General features: G+C 39.6%; 1 protein-coding gene across 1 annotated transcript; it reads right to left on the bottom strand.

Moving 5' to 3' along the window:
* Positions 1 to 730: 730 nt before the first annotated feature.
* On the bottom strand, positions 731 to 14,832 carry stk17b (serine/threonine kinase 17b (apoptosis-inducing)). Its single transcript, XM_037789704.1, has 7 exons — positions 14,208 to 14,832; positions 9,395 to 9,607; positions 7,346 to 7,484; positions 6,445 to 6,571; positions 5,574 to 5,622; positions 5,052 to 5,231; positions 731 to 4,008 (listed from the first exon to the last, which is right to left on the bottom strand). Exons 1-7 carry the CDS (start codon positions 14,324 to 14,326, stop codon positions 3,801 to 3,803), a joined length of 1,035 nt encoding a protein of 344 aa, XP_037645632.1. The 5' UTR covers positions 14,327 to 14,832; the 3' UTR covers positions 731 to 3,800.
* Between the last annotated feature and the right edge of the window lie 768 nt (positions 14,833 to 15,600).

The raw sequence follows: 15,600 nt of genomic DNA, 5'->3' as shown, positions 1-15,600 counted from the left end.
TCCGCTATCAATGCTTTCTTCAAATCCACCAGACTCCTTTGACAAAAACAGTAATTTTACATCACAGAACACGGGAGTGGCTGGTGTACCGTTGCCTCGATCGGTTAATTTGTTTGCGGCAGCGGTGGACCAGCAACTCCCTATTGTGTTCTGTGAGGTAAAATTACTTTTTTTCTCATAGGAGTCTGGAGGCCTTGAAGAAAGCATAATAATAATAACACATTTTATTTATATAGCGCTTTTCTAAAAAACTCAAGACACTTTACATAGATAAAAAGATCATAAAACAAGGACATCATAAAAAAGATATAAAACACACAATATGGATAGATGGATATAACGGCTTCAGAAAGGGCTGTCTGACGGCAAGGTAAAGCAGTGAAAATATTCTTAACATAGAGTACACTTAAACTGATATTGATTTTTTCAGGTGTCTAACATCCGTTTTGCTGCTGCTCCCGTGCTGCTACTCCTGTCTGTTTCTCCAAACTGTGGGCGTGCCGACTGTCATCTACTGTAGGTAATACACTGATTATGGAAGTACCTCAAACAACCCCACTTCAATACACCTGGACTCTCCCTGTAATAGAGTGCAGTTTGTTTCAGCTCAGTTGAATCAGCAGGTGGCAGCAGTGTGGAAAAAGTAGAAAGTAGGAAATTGACAGACACTGTTCTAAACTGGATTGACTCAAGACAACAAAAAAAACAACACATCAAATACTCCATCAGATATTTTCTACAACCTTTAATGAGCTTTTTCAGTTTGCTTTGTGATGCCTACCTATTAGCCTGCAGTTGATCAGAATACAATAAGGATTATGTCTTTTTTTTTTTTAGTCATTTCAGATGCAATCAGAATGCTCATACATTAAAAAAATATAAAATGCAAAATAAACATACATCTCATTTATTTGCTTGTGCTTTGTGGCTGGTTTGACTGTAACCTACAGTATCCTTCAGTGTCACACACACACAACAAAACAGGAATGTTGGGTGACATCGGTCGCCTGATGTTACTGCTGCTCCACTCCTTGAGGATGACGGCCTGACTGAGACAATGAGCACTCACACACACACAGTGACTAGCTGCTGGACACAACAGTACAATAGCTGTACAAAATAACAACATCAACACCACAGCATAGGTCATGTTCAAGTGACAGACAAGACAATGCTTTCTCCGACCCGTCGGAGCATTCCGTCATCCCGCAAAGTGAGATCCCTGACGTCACTGCGTTGCAAAACAAGTCCATCTTCTCTCAAGAGCACGCTACTCGTCAAGTCTTAAACCTTTTTTTTTTTTTTTTTTTTTACAGATGCTGCTGCAACAGTAAAGAGGAAGTTTCACTTGTTTCTGTACAACATGCAAATGCTGAAAAATTTAAACTTGAGAAACTTCCTGTTATCAAGTTGCATCATTTTAGATTATTTCAAGACACCTATACACCTGTTTTGGAGAGGTATTAGAAAAGTGAAAATACTCAACCCTTGAGATGAAGATTATTTATTTGATATTACAGTAGCAAACTGGTTCCCCATAATAACCTGACACTATCAGACACATATACTTCCCAGCTGTTTGGATCAAGTAGGAGCTGCTAACTCTGTGAGATTAAATTCCTCGTCGAGATGAAAATCTTTTACAGTGTGGTGGTGTTTCCAGTTTTAAAAGGATGACAGCATACAGATGAGAGCATGGCCGTGGCTGGAGACGCCCGTCTCCTACACAGAGGCCATTGTACCAGCTGGTGACAACAACAAAACTAAAACACAATGTGATCTTATTGCGGCTTGGCACCTCAGAACAAAAAGAGGAATGTATTACTGGAGATTAAGAGCAATCAGAGTTGCCAGCGCTGCACTTAAGGAGTGACAAATCCTGTGAATCAATAGCACCTCATATTTCACATTATACAGTGGTTCCGTCACATCCGTCTCTTTCTAAAACTACGCATCTTTCCTACTTTCTCATCACCCGTAAAAAGCCTTTCATCGCCTACATATCTTAACTCTCAACATCAGAACTTAAAGGATCAGTTTCATCAAACTGCTCCTTTAAACGCTTCCTTCGAGCCGGACATATTTCCAGTACTTAATCATCTTCCTCCTGTCTGAAACCATCTGACTCATCTCTCTCTCTCTATACCTCCCAGTACCACCTATCAACCAGTCTTTGCTTTCATCTTCCCAATCCACTGCAGTCAAACATTTCCATTTATTATTCATTACACTGTAACCACGACAGCTTGTTTTAAATAACACCGTAATCATGCTCTCTCTTCCACCATATAATCAACACTTCCTTATAAGACACATGAGCACATTATTTACATAAAAATATAAAGTATAAGTCCAGCACATAAATAATAATAATAATAATAGGCCTATAAGAATAACATTAAGAATACAAAACAAAAGTGAGCAGAGAGTGAGCAGCATGCCCTGAGATGAAAACAACAGGAATGTATTACTTCAGGCACCCTGACCCCGACAGGACAGGAGGAGCTTTTAATGAAAGGACACTGGATGGCTTTGGTGAGGGACTGGAACACACGGCGAGTCTCTCGAGGACAAGCAGACACACAGAACTTTCAGAAATAGCTCCCCTTTTTGCTTATCAGTTCAAAACGTGTGCTCGTGAAGTAAGTGCTAAAGTCATGTTGCTCTTCTTCCGGCCAACGAAAGAGGAACTTTACAGCCCGGTGAGGAAATCATTTGAGTAAGAGCGGGTGTGGCGTGTGAACGAACTACATGAGTCACTGGGTTTTTCAACCGGTACAGTTTTTAAGTTTCTATCCTATTATAGAAGGATGCTATGATCTGTTTAGCTTTTTCTGTCATAGTAGTCTCTTCTAAAAACATCTTTCAGTTCTTTTGGAAGTAGACTATGCTTAGGTTGGAGTTATTAAAACTAGTTTGATCTAAAAACCCTGAGCTACAAATAAACCCTTGTGCTATTGCAGACGTGGAGAAAATGACCTGTTTGCCTTTGAGGGAAATGCAAACATATAAGGAATGTAATATGCTTGTGTGTAATTCAGCCCCTCTGCTGGTTGTTTTTAGAGCCAGCTTGGATGTGAAATACAGCAGGTAGTAAAGAGATAGAACTACGGCAAAGGACAGCAGCAAGTTTTCTGGACTTTCCATTAAATAGTGACTGAATGACATGTACCCAAACACAGAGCCCACAATCTGAGTCAAAAGGTTTCCCATAATGCCGTGCTGTCCCTAATTCTCAACATGCAAATGAGGACGTTATCACACTTCCTCATAGCAGAGGTGCTCATCTCGATAGCACACATTTCTGCTGAAGCACCGGTGACTAAGAGCACTTAACTTCCCACCTTAAGGCAGAGCGCTGTTATATAACCTCTTTAAGGTTTCTTGAGAAAATAGCTTTCAAATGCACAAGAGAAGTATTGCATAGATTTCCACAAAAATGCTCCACACAAGCCTTCGACAGTACAGGAACAACGCAGAGTGGGCTTATGAAAATACCAGAGATTTGAACAATGAAAGGTATTAAATACTTTAGGTTAAACACACTGCATTAATCGAGACATACTGTACAATTGTTTACTTTTTTTAACAGCGGTGGATCAGTGATCGATCTAAAAATTTAGCTGGTTATCTTTGGTCTGAGTGGTCGATCTTTTTGCAAATTAGTGAAACGTGAACACAACCTAAGTACTTTGAGCGGTGACAGCTGGTTTTTCTGGAGGCTTAAAAGAATTTAAAAAGCGTAGAGGGAGAAGTGGGCGCCCCCGCCTTACACTTCAATTCCTCTCAGTTTTCCTTTTTCAAAAGTCAGCGTCTCCAGCGGCGGGCCTTTCCTCGTCGAAGCGGAATTTTTTTGAGTGAGAGTGGGGCGAGTTCTCCTTGTCATCGGCTGCCCACTTCATGCCGCAGCTCCTTTCGCGGACAGCGCGGGTGGTGGCGGGGTCGGGGCTCAGACAGATCTGCCACAGCCAGGGGTGGCTCATACACTCTGCAGCGCTGGGCCGGTCCCTGTGGTCAGAGCACAGCGTTAAACACTACAAGCAGCCTGTAAATAACCAGTAGTTTCATTATTGATTAATATGCTGGTTATTTTCATGATTGTTCCATGAATCATTTGGTCTAAAAAACGTCAAAAAATTGTAAGGAAAAAAAAGTCAATCGCAATTTCCTACACATTTTTCATCTGTTCAAAATGTACCTTAAAGCGAGGTTTGTCAAGTATTTAATACTCTTGTCAACAGGGGAGTGGACAAATATGCTGCTTTACGCAAATGTATGTTATTGAAAATCAATTAACAGCACAAAACAATGACAAATATTGTCCAGAAACCCTCACAGGTACTGCATTTAGCATAAAAAATATGCTCAAATCATATCATGGCAAACTGCAGCCCAACAGGCAACAACAGCTGTCAGTGTGTCAGTGTGCTGACTTGACTCTGACTTGCCCCAAACTGCATGTGATTATCATAAAGTGGGCATTTCTGTAAAGGGGAGACTCGTGGGTACCCATAAAACCCATTTTCAGGTCAAGGGACCCCTTTGAAAATGGTCATGACAGTTTTTTAATGTAACTTTGTAGCATTATTTAGTTATTTTTCTGGCATGGTTGGTACCAATGATAACGGTATCTTCGCTGTAGCTTTAAAACCGTGCCCGCTCCGACCGCCAAAACATCGATTGCATTAATGCGGTATTAGTGGTGTTAAAACAAATTTGCTTTATTATCGCGTTAACTTTGACAGTCCTAATTATTATACTTGCTACATCTATATTTTCATAATATGAGCAAAAACACAAGTTTGTGGGGAAATAGAAGTGCATTTATTTGCTCTCGACTGTGCCGTGTGCAGGTTTTACAGGCTGATCTGTGTGAACTCTTCACACACGAGCAGACTTGGTCTAAAATACAATATGACGTGACGTTTGGGCTACCCCGTGGAAAATCATCTCATCCTTTTGTTTACAGCTCCGTGCTAACATTCCATTTGGATTTCATTCAAAATAAATCACCTGACTGTGTTTCTATTCTGAGGGGAGTCTTTACTCACTCGGGCGTTTTCACCAGCAGCTTGCGGATGAAGTCCACGGCCAGCTCAGACACCCTGGAGAAGGCCTCCATGCTGTAGTCCACATTGACCTGGGACACGTTCAGATACGTCTCCTGCTTGTCGTCCCCGACAAACGGAGACTCGCCCGTCACCAGCATGTAGGCTATAACACCCACACTCCTGAAGAACACACACGGGCATGAAGAACACAGTGAAAACAGGTCTGAATACCGGAGGGCACACATGTAGTTCATTACTCTAGAAAAAAAAAGTTCAATTTTCATAATGTTGGTCACCACAAAAATGAGAACAAATTAAAGTAATTACTCAAACTGTAAACAGCTATTAGCTTTAGCAGAGCTACTTTGTGGTTTGTGGCTTTCCACTGCAATGGATCACCTTCAGTTTCATTTACACATCATTTGGTTTAAAGTGTAAATTATAGAAAAAATGATCAAAACGACACATTTTCTTTCAAAGAACCACAATTAAGTCACTGGCAGTTTTTGAGAATGGACTCACCATAGGTCGGTCGCTGTTGTGATTGGCTCATAATTCAGGATCTCAGGAGCTGAATGAAGACATGAAAGAAAAAGTCAGCGGTCATTAAATATTACAAGAATGTCTTCCCCGTAATCATTTCATACCTCATGTGGTTTTATTCCACCACTACTGACGTTTTGTATTTCTGTTGTGTCTTTGTTATTACTGTGTTTTTTTTTTTACAAAACAACCACATTAAACTCAAGAAGGAGCTGGCCGAGTCAAATTTACATGGGAAGGCGAGACAAAACTAGAATTACCACCTCACGGTTGTACTGTATGCCTCCAACAAAGACTCAAGTTGCAGTTTACATCCATGTCTGTCCAAAATGTCACCACTTCATCATTTTATCCTGTTAGACATGTGCGTGAAATTGTCATAATTAGCATATGAATTCTTGAGTTATGGCCAATAACGTGTTTTGTGAGGTCACAGGGAACTTTGACCACCAAATTCTAATCAGTTCAGCCTTGAGTCCAATTAGATGTTTATGCCAGATGTAATGAAATTCCTTCCAGGCGTTCCTGAGATATCATGTTCATGAGAATGGGACGGACGGACAGATGGATGTACGTATGTACGGACGGACAGAGGGACAACACAAAAACATTATGCCTCTGTCCACGGCTATCGCCGGCGTGGAGGCATAACTCACTAACTGTGACAGTTAAACCTAACCAAGTTGTGTTCCTGTGATGATGGAAGTTTATTTTGAAAAGACTGCATGCATGTAACAAGTTGAAATTGATAGGTCTCACTCTAGAGGAGCTAATGTGGTTTCGCTGGTGATGGCTGCTCCTGTCTGATGTCTTTGAGTAATCACAGCCTGTTTTATGAACATCGCCTTACCCACATACTCAGGTGTGCCAAGAATCTCTCTGAGCTCTCCAACCGCACCCAGTCTGCGTGCCAGGCCAAAGTCTACAATCTTTATGTCTCCTGGAGGAGACAGGCTGGTCAGGAGAATATTCTGTGGCTGAGGAAGAAACCAAGCGGAAACACGGGGTGAAAATCATGTGGAGAGCACACTCTTACTGGAACGATAAGACGTGCTGTACTTTAAACTCAAAAATGATTACGTAATGACATGTAACTCGTGTTCTCTTTTAGCACTTGCTCAATAATGTTTTTGCCCTCCAAGGGAGAGGTGTTTACCCTTCTATAACATGATTATTTGTTTAAGTGCTGAAAATATATCGACCACATGACACTGTGTAAACACTACTATTATGAAATGCTTGCATCATTCTCTACAAGACAAGTTGAGAACATACACTATGCGCTTGGTTTGTTTACACAAAACACACCAATTTGTTTTGTGTTTTTGAAGCCAGTCAGCATCTGCTGTATGTTGAAATAACTGGTCAGCCCTTGTAAAATTTACATTGGCATTATTGCAAATGTCTTAAACACGGGGATCCGCCAGCAACTATGGCCTGGTAACAAAACAGGACTGTAAGAATCGCTCATTTTACACTGTGCGTTCCCACTTTGCCCTGGGCGAAGGGTTCTGTTACCACCTATAATCCCACATCTGGGCTCAACTGTGTCACGAAAATAGGAAATTGGGCTTTTGAGTCCACAACTTCTCTAAAAGAAGGGAATACACAACCAAGCACTTAAGGGGGAAGTTTGTGGCGAAGCAAGCGTACATGTAAAAATAGATTCCCTCGACTCCAGCTACACTCATGCATTTGATTGTGTGTGTGTGTGTGTGTGTGTGTGTGTGTGTGTGTGTGTGTGTACAGACCTTCAGGTCTAAGTGCACCAGGTTTCTCTGGTGGAGGTGATGGACTCCCTCCAGTGTTTGCCTGATCAGGCGAGTGATCTGGCCCTCTGGCAACAGCTCCTCAGACATGCAGTGGTCAAATATCTCTCCACCGGCCGCACTGGGCAAAGAGAAAACACACTGTACTGTAAATACACAGGTATGCGCATATAGACGGGTCATGAAATGGTCATCTACTAAAATGTCCAAGGACAGTAAAATATGCGGCAGTTTGGTGACATTTAATGCACTTTCAACACGAGAAACAGAAATATACTGTATTCATGGATTGCAGGGTGGCCTAGTGGTTTTAGTGGCCAACCCATAGCCGGAGGGCCACTGATTTGATCCTACGTGTCCTGGCGAAGTGTTATTGAGCAAGAAAGCAACCTCCTTCCTGCTTCCTCACTGTAAAGCAGTGGCTGAGTTTGGCTGAGTGTCAGCCAAAGTTGACTGAAAGCCCTAAAACGGTGCGCAGATTACAAAGTTCACCTGATTTTATTGCATTTCAGGTTATTCAAGTTTCTCATTTGGTATGTTTCTTGGTCCTTTCTTGAGCTGTCCAGGCTGTCTGAGTTGTGAGTTGTTCAAGCTGTCTTTGCTCTGAGGAAGGGATTAAAGTGTCTCCAACAACAAGTATTAAAGGTGTGGTTAGAAAATCATAGCAATTCACTTCAAGACAACCCCGTGTGTGTTCTTATTTCAAATCTGTGTCTCACATCTAGTTTCTGTTTTGATGGTACAGAGAAAAAAGATGAATGACTAACTTTTTTCATTTAGGTGCACCAGCACATAATTTGAGGGCACCCAAAATTTTTCACCGCAATAATTCATTTTAAGCGTTTTGTCAGTTCCCATACACAATAGTAATTTCTTATCACATTATGTAAATGACTGTTAACAGGTGCAGATAAAGAGTCAGATTTATCCTCGTTTACCACCCCCCCACCCCACACCACACACATACTTTACGCCCCTGTCCCATATTGCTACAAAAAGTAGATGAAGAAGACCCTGTGTAAAATGCCACACCACGCGCAACCAATGAACATGTTTAGTTACACTTGACAGATTACTTTTGAGCCCTGATATGCCAGACAAGGAAGGACAGTTCAATTGAAAACATGATTTAAAGCAAGCTATATCCTAACAACATCTGTAAGATTTCACAGACCGGAGGAAAACAAGCAATCAGAACTGATCTGGAGCTTTGCCGTCTCTGAGCAGCTGTCAATCACTCGCAAACTCTGATCGAATGGTCAAACTAGGCAGCGCTGATCAAATATGAATCAATATTCTGTTACTGTAATGCCTATTTCTCGCCTCAAATGTTTTCAGAAACATCTTGTAGTGTACTGTTTAGCTGTAAAATGAGAAAGTTTGTGACCCGGCAGCCATGTTGAGATCAGTTGAGGAAATACCAAGCGCCGCCCACCAGCCGGAGCACAGCCAATAGGAACGCTCTCTCTCTGAAATGACCTGTGATTGGTCAAAGTCTCCTGTCACGGGCTACATTTTCTAAAGCCTGAAAACAGAGCCATGAGGATGTGCAGAAGTCTAGTTTTTTTTCTCATAACACTTGAATTACAATATGCTGAATGGTTATTATGGAATTTTTGCCCAATGATGCCAAAAATATTCTGCCTGCTGAAGCTTTAACATGTAAGGTCAAGAGGTCAGGACATAATACCTAAGAATATGTTCATTCAGTTCATCTAGATGTGGAGTTTCAGCTCAAGCTATGCAGCAATTTAGCTTACATGCCTTTTAGTCTTGAAACTAATCCTGATAAACCTGTTAGGAAGAATGAGCATTACATAAAAAAGCAGTGAGTGTGACAGCTCCTTAAGATTGGACAAACAGGACTTTGCCCTTAAACAGGCATTTACTGGATCATACTGCTGAATGTGCTTGTTTGTAGTAGAAACATTTAGCCAGTGTTAGACAGGTTAAGAGATTATTAAATATGATGTAGCACATATTAAATTAAAAAGGTAAAAGAATATATCAGTGGTTCTGTTGTGAACTCACTATTCCAGCAGTAGGACGATGTCGTGATCCGTCTCGTGAGCAGCGTGCAGATTGACCACTCGGGAGTTGTTACGGGCCGTCTCCAGGACGGCCATCTCATGAATGACATCTGCCCGGCAGTCGCGACCTCGCCTCCTCTTCCGTAGGAACTTGGCAGCAAACACCTTCCCCGTGGCCTTCTCCACACAGCGCTTGACCACAGCAAACTTCCCCCTAGGAGGCAGAAAGTGGACATACTGTTAAGGGGCACCCTTTAGTCAGACAAAGACCAGCTTCATTAATAAAGTAAAACAAGACATCTTGGATCCTTAAATGACATGATTTCAGATGGAATAATTTCTTCCATTAAAAGAGCTAACATTTGCAAGGCTTTGATTTTAATGGGTGATATGGAATTTAAGAAAAATATATCCCATATCAACATGTATCACAATAAAAGTTTAGGCATGGAAAAATCAGGTTGACCAGCTTATGTTCCTCACAATAGTGTGTATGGTAATGAGGAGAGGTAAGACAAGTCTGGGGGAAATTTTGTTTAGTATTTACTCAATTAAATCGCTTAGTAATATTAACTTATAGCACAACATGTTTCCACAATAATTTCAAATTAAAACACGATAAATTATATTAACTAATATACAGTATATTCCCAGGCTTAATGACATGTGCCTATTTGTAAATGACTGCAGCATCGGGACAATGGTGCTATACAGTTACTGGCATTAGATAACATCTGTGTGTTATCTAACACCGGTCCATTCTGAAATAGCTTGGTATTAAAGCTGCTGCCATGTCTTGATCATTGGGGTTATTGTTCACTCAAGGCTGGGAAGATACAGCACAAGTGGCTATCTGCTACTAGATTTAATCGTCAAAATTCATCAAGGCTGACGAACCTGAAAAGCAACAATCCAACAATACAGAATGATCAAAAACATGTAGTGCTAATATGGTTTATCTCCTATTCTATACCTGAACAAGGAGGCCGGCGAAATGATTGACTCAAGTTGTCCTGAGAACTACACCTACATTCCCTTCACTAAAAAAAACAAACATTTGGCATTCAGCTGACATATTATGCAATTAGTGGAGCCACTGCTCCACAAGGCCTTGCAAAGACATGTGACAAATGAAAAACGATTTATATCCAAAAATAGCTGCATTACACGAACCCAAGAGCAATGACTGTGAAGGTTACAGACCCAGAAGGACTTCTCTTAAAGAATAGAACAATAGCGCTAAACTATCCTGCTCCTCTGTAGCACCACCCATCACTGTTACAAGTCATATTTTCATGCAGTTTTAGCATCTGATATACGACATTTTCAAAGCTGATAGCACGGCATGATACTGCATGCAATGTTAAATATTCATGTCTTCCTGTAGTATCTGGCATCCATTTATAAACTAAGCTAAATAAATGTTGGCTTCTTATCACACTAACTTTAAGACATCACTTTAGGGTAAGGTAACATGTGATGGACATCTGTAGTCCTTATTCTCGACTTTTAGTTATAGTTATTAAAGGAGCATTACTGAAATTTAGCAATACACTTCAGTAAAGTTGCGGGACTTGCGAGAGAGAGGTTTAAAAAAAAATTATAATGGTCAAATCGAAGCAGCAGAGGTCAAGATACTCTGACTTTAAATCCCTAAGTCAAGCTCAAAACGGCTGGATCTGGTAATTCTCATAATGCAACTCAGTAGTTTTTTGTTAGACCCTCCCTAACCAGTAAATGATCACACTTTTCAAACTTCATACCTCCTGATAATAACTCTCTGTCCAAAAAAGGGGAACCGATATTTTAGTGTGAAGTGGATGCCAAAATTCTGAAAACTTGACGGTACTTTTTTACCTTGTTAGGTAAAAATAAGTATTAGGCAATGGTACATTTTATATAGAAATGACATAATCAAGATGTGTTCAAATGTACAGTAATCTTCTAACATTTTGTTCTTGGTGAGAAACTTGAATAAATAAATACAGTAGGAGATGTTTTCACAGCAATATAAAATAGATATTAGAGAGACAGTTATGACCTGTTTAACTTGTTAACACTAGCTCTAAGTGTTTTTCAGTGGTATTGAATTGGTAGAGAATCGTGAAATTTCAATGGTATTGGTTTGGACTACTAAATTTACCCTAATGTCATCAGGGGTATTCTCTCTTGACAAAGCTCACTTCCATTGTACAACTGTTTTATAGGATGAATGACACTCCTAATGAAAGGTAAACTAATCACCATGTACAAAATCAACTGTCCCTTTGATCAATTCTATCAATCAACTTTTGGCTACCGGGGGAAGAAAAACATTTTAAACAGTTGACAGATACACAGTCACACAGTCACTACGTACCATCGACTTATTAAGCTGTTATGGCTAACATTTTACCGAACAAACAAATAGAAACATTAGCATTTAGCACTTTTTGAGCTGTGTCTCTGGCCTCCTGATGCATGTCCAATATTCACACTCTTTGTAGCTCTGGTTTGGGCTACACACCAAACATGTGTGACCCTTTAGCTTGCTGGTTGCTATGCTAACCAGCTAGTCACTAACTTTAGTCTGTTGTTTGATGCTCAGCAGGTAACAGACTGTTGTTTTATCAGGGCTTAACAAGTTGCAGCGTTGGGAATTTATTTCTATTACTGTCTTTTTAGCACTACAACTGACCCTTCTCACATTACAGTCACTTCATACAATGTTAATATAGAAAATACTGATTAATGCATGTTCAACCATAATGTAAAATATATTGACAGAATAATTGAAAATAAATAGAATTGAAAGTTGCAGGCACAGCCTGACAAAGAAATAGGTAAACACGGCGAGACAGAAATTTTCCACTGTTAAAGGTCACTGTGTAATTTGAGACTATTTTGTACCAAAGCTGGGAATAATAAAACATTCCTTAAAAAGGTCAGAAGTAGAGCTGGAATCGCCCTTATCATGTTCTTCAAAGTATTGCACCTCAGAACTTCCCGTTTTGACAAATCGCACACAAACAAGTGAACAGAAGTGGTCAGTGCCATTTCTTCTTTCTAAAAGTCTGGTTTCCCACATGTGCTCGTTTTCCTTCCTACTATTTTGAAATCAGAAATTATACAGTACATGCTGCATGACACATCAGTACAAACACACCTCAGAGATATCTCAGGACATGATCATCAACCACCAGCTGTTGCCATGGCTCACACACACAGTGCCAAACACATGACAAAGGTCTACTGTGGCACGATCAAGTCAGGTCCCCTGGCACCGCGAGGCTCGTGTATTTACAGTGGTTAAAGCTTACAGTCCAGAGTCCAAACACAAAAGTTAGTGCATACTTGATCTGTGCTATTCATGTATCCATAGGTTGTAAGTGACAGTTACTGCGTTGTTGTCTAAATCTGTAGTGACAATGTAACTTAGTTTAGTGACCAACTTTAGTCTCAATACTCAGTTTCAATAATATAGAAACTGACTGTAACTATGTAACAACACATTAATTGTATGGCACTGGCACAAATATCAAATATACATACTTATGAAGATTAGAATACTTCATAGAAGAAGTATCAACTACCGCTGAGTTGAATGTGATAACAAATGGAAATGTACGACACAGTCTCCTTGCTGTTGCAATAACAAGGCTTTCATAAGCATTGTCAGTCAATAGTTGCCAGACTTTAACATGTTATGCAATTGTAAACTGTGGCCTATACTGTGGTTATGAGCTATCACAACAGTCATGCAGTACTAAATTGTCCTGTTAGTAATGTTATGTCCATACCAGCTGGACAAACAAACCAGGTTCATTTCAAATGCAAAATGTACAAATGATATATATACCAGCCCTCTGAAATCTTTATATAATAATGCATAAGGGAACAACGTTTGACCTTCCTGCAGACAACATTCAGCCCGGAGGAGAGCCTCTGAAACCCCTCTCAATTCAATTCAATTCAATTCAATTCGCTTTATTGGCATGACTGTCAGGTGAACAATATTGCCAAAAACGTCAATTCAATAGTAAATAAAAATTAAAAAAAGAACAGAATAAAAACAAAAACATATATATATATACATATATATATATATATATATGTATATATATATACATATATATATATATATATATATACATATATATATATATATATATGTATATATATATACATATATATATGTATATATATATACATATATATATATATATATATATATATATGTATATATATATACATATATATATATATATATATATACACATATATATATATATATATATACATATATATATATATGTGTATATATATATACATATATACAATTCATCAAGCAAATTACAATAAATTAGATATTTAAAAAAGAACATGCATGCAAATGGAAGAAAAAATAAAGAAGTAATTCATGTATGTTGTGTCAATAAAACAAACAAATAAATAAAAAACAATTAATAACAATATATTGCAATATCAAAAGATAAATGTAAAAAAAACCTCCATGAAGTAGAGGAGTAAATAAAAGGCAGAGTGTGAGTTGCATCTATTATGTGTTGTTGTGGTTGTCTCTTAGGCTGTGACATGCACTGACATATCCTATATAATATAATGCATAAGGGAAACACGTTTGACCCTTCTGCAGACAGCATCCAGCCCGGAGGAGAGCCTCTGAAACCCCCTCTCTCTCTCTGTGTGTTGTCCCGGGACTACCAGGGACCCCATCAGGGACTACCAGGGACCCCCATCAGGGACTACCAGGGACCCCACCAGGTATAGACCCATAGTTCCTATAGTTTATGAACATACACATCTGTTGGACTCACCTCCCCAGCTCTCCGGTGATCTCATACACACTGTCCATGGGCTCCGTGCTGATGGGGGTCTGAATATCTCCGAGCAGACCCGCTGCGAGCCCGCGACTGTCCAGCCGCCTCCGAGACATCTTCCTGTCCTCCTGTCCTCCTGTCCCCGGTAACGTTAATGTTATCAGTCCTCACTGCAGCTCCCCGGTGGCTGTATATAAACTGCTCTGAACGCTAAGACGAACTACAACAACTAACCTAAAGTGACTATCTACCGTTTACACCGCCAGCTTCACGGTAGTCAGCTACATGTTACCGTGGACTGAGTCGGTTACCGTGAACTAGTCGGTTACCGTGCTGCTGCTGTTGTTGTTCGGCTACTTCGGCTACTAACTGTGGCTAAGTGAGTTAGCTCGACGGTCAATGTCGCGGGTTAGAAAGTGAGTTAAAGTGAGTTTCCTCCGCTCAACTGTAGAGGAGTTGTTGTTCTATATTAAACCTACAACCTACGGCTGCTCCCGGTGGTGTTAAACTATCCAACCTGCCGCTACCGGAGACTATAAAGAAGCTCGGAGTTTATCTGGAGAGTTTTCGGTCATCTTCACATCCTCCTGTTTGACACTGTGTCGACACGTCACGGCTCCGCGCATGCGCAGTAGTGTTGTGTTTGAATAAAGCGAGGTGGAGTTTATTTGAATAAAGTGAAGACAGTTTTGTTTTGTTCCTTTTCCTTTCCTTTCCTATTGGTCTTAATGCTTTTATTATTTTAATGTCCTGTTGGTTTTAAGTTGGTCTTAGTGTTTTATTGTGTTGTTTTTATGTATAATTGTACAGCACTTTGGTGAACTTTTGTTGTTTTTAAATGTGCTTTTTAAAATAAATTTGGATTGGATTGGATTTAATAGGTGAGTAACCTGTAATCAGTGACTCCCTGACTATATGTAGTTAATAGGTGAGTAACCTGTAATCAGTAACTCCCTGACTATTATGTAGTAGAGAATGAAGACAGATAACCATATGGCAGTCTGTTTCTGCCAAGAAAATGAAACTAGATGAAAAGTTCAGGAATAACCTAAATAAATAAATAAATAAATACTCATGGTAGATCAGAAATATGAGTAAAATTGTGAGATAGCCTAAGTCAAAATGTCATAGATATGACAAACTAAATCAAAAGTTTGACTTATTTTGATTTTTACTATTTCTATCTCACAATTATGACTTAATATCTTACTTTTGACCTAGCCTTAGTTTCTCAATAATAATTTTTTTATTAGTGAAATAGCTACACTATTTATACAGTTTTTTAAATTGCACTGATCCGGAGAAGCACTCACAACATATGTGTATTACGTGGGGAACGAATGGGTACTGTGAATGTTGTGAATGTTATGTGTAAAATGGAGGAATTAAT

This window comes from Sebastes umbrosus, chromosome 13, assembly GCF_015220745.1.
Source record: "Sebastes umbrosus isolate fSebUmb1 chromosome 13, fSebUmb1.pri, whole genome shotgun sequence".
Lineage (NCBI taxonomy): Eukaryota > Metazoa > Chordata > Actinopteri > Perciformes > Sebastidae > Sebastes > Sebastes umbrosus.
This window is presented reverse-complemented; position numbering and strand designations above follow the sequence as displayed.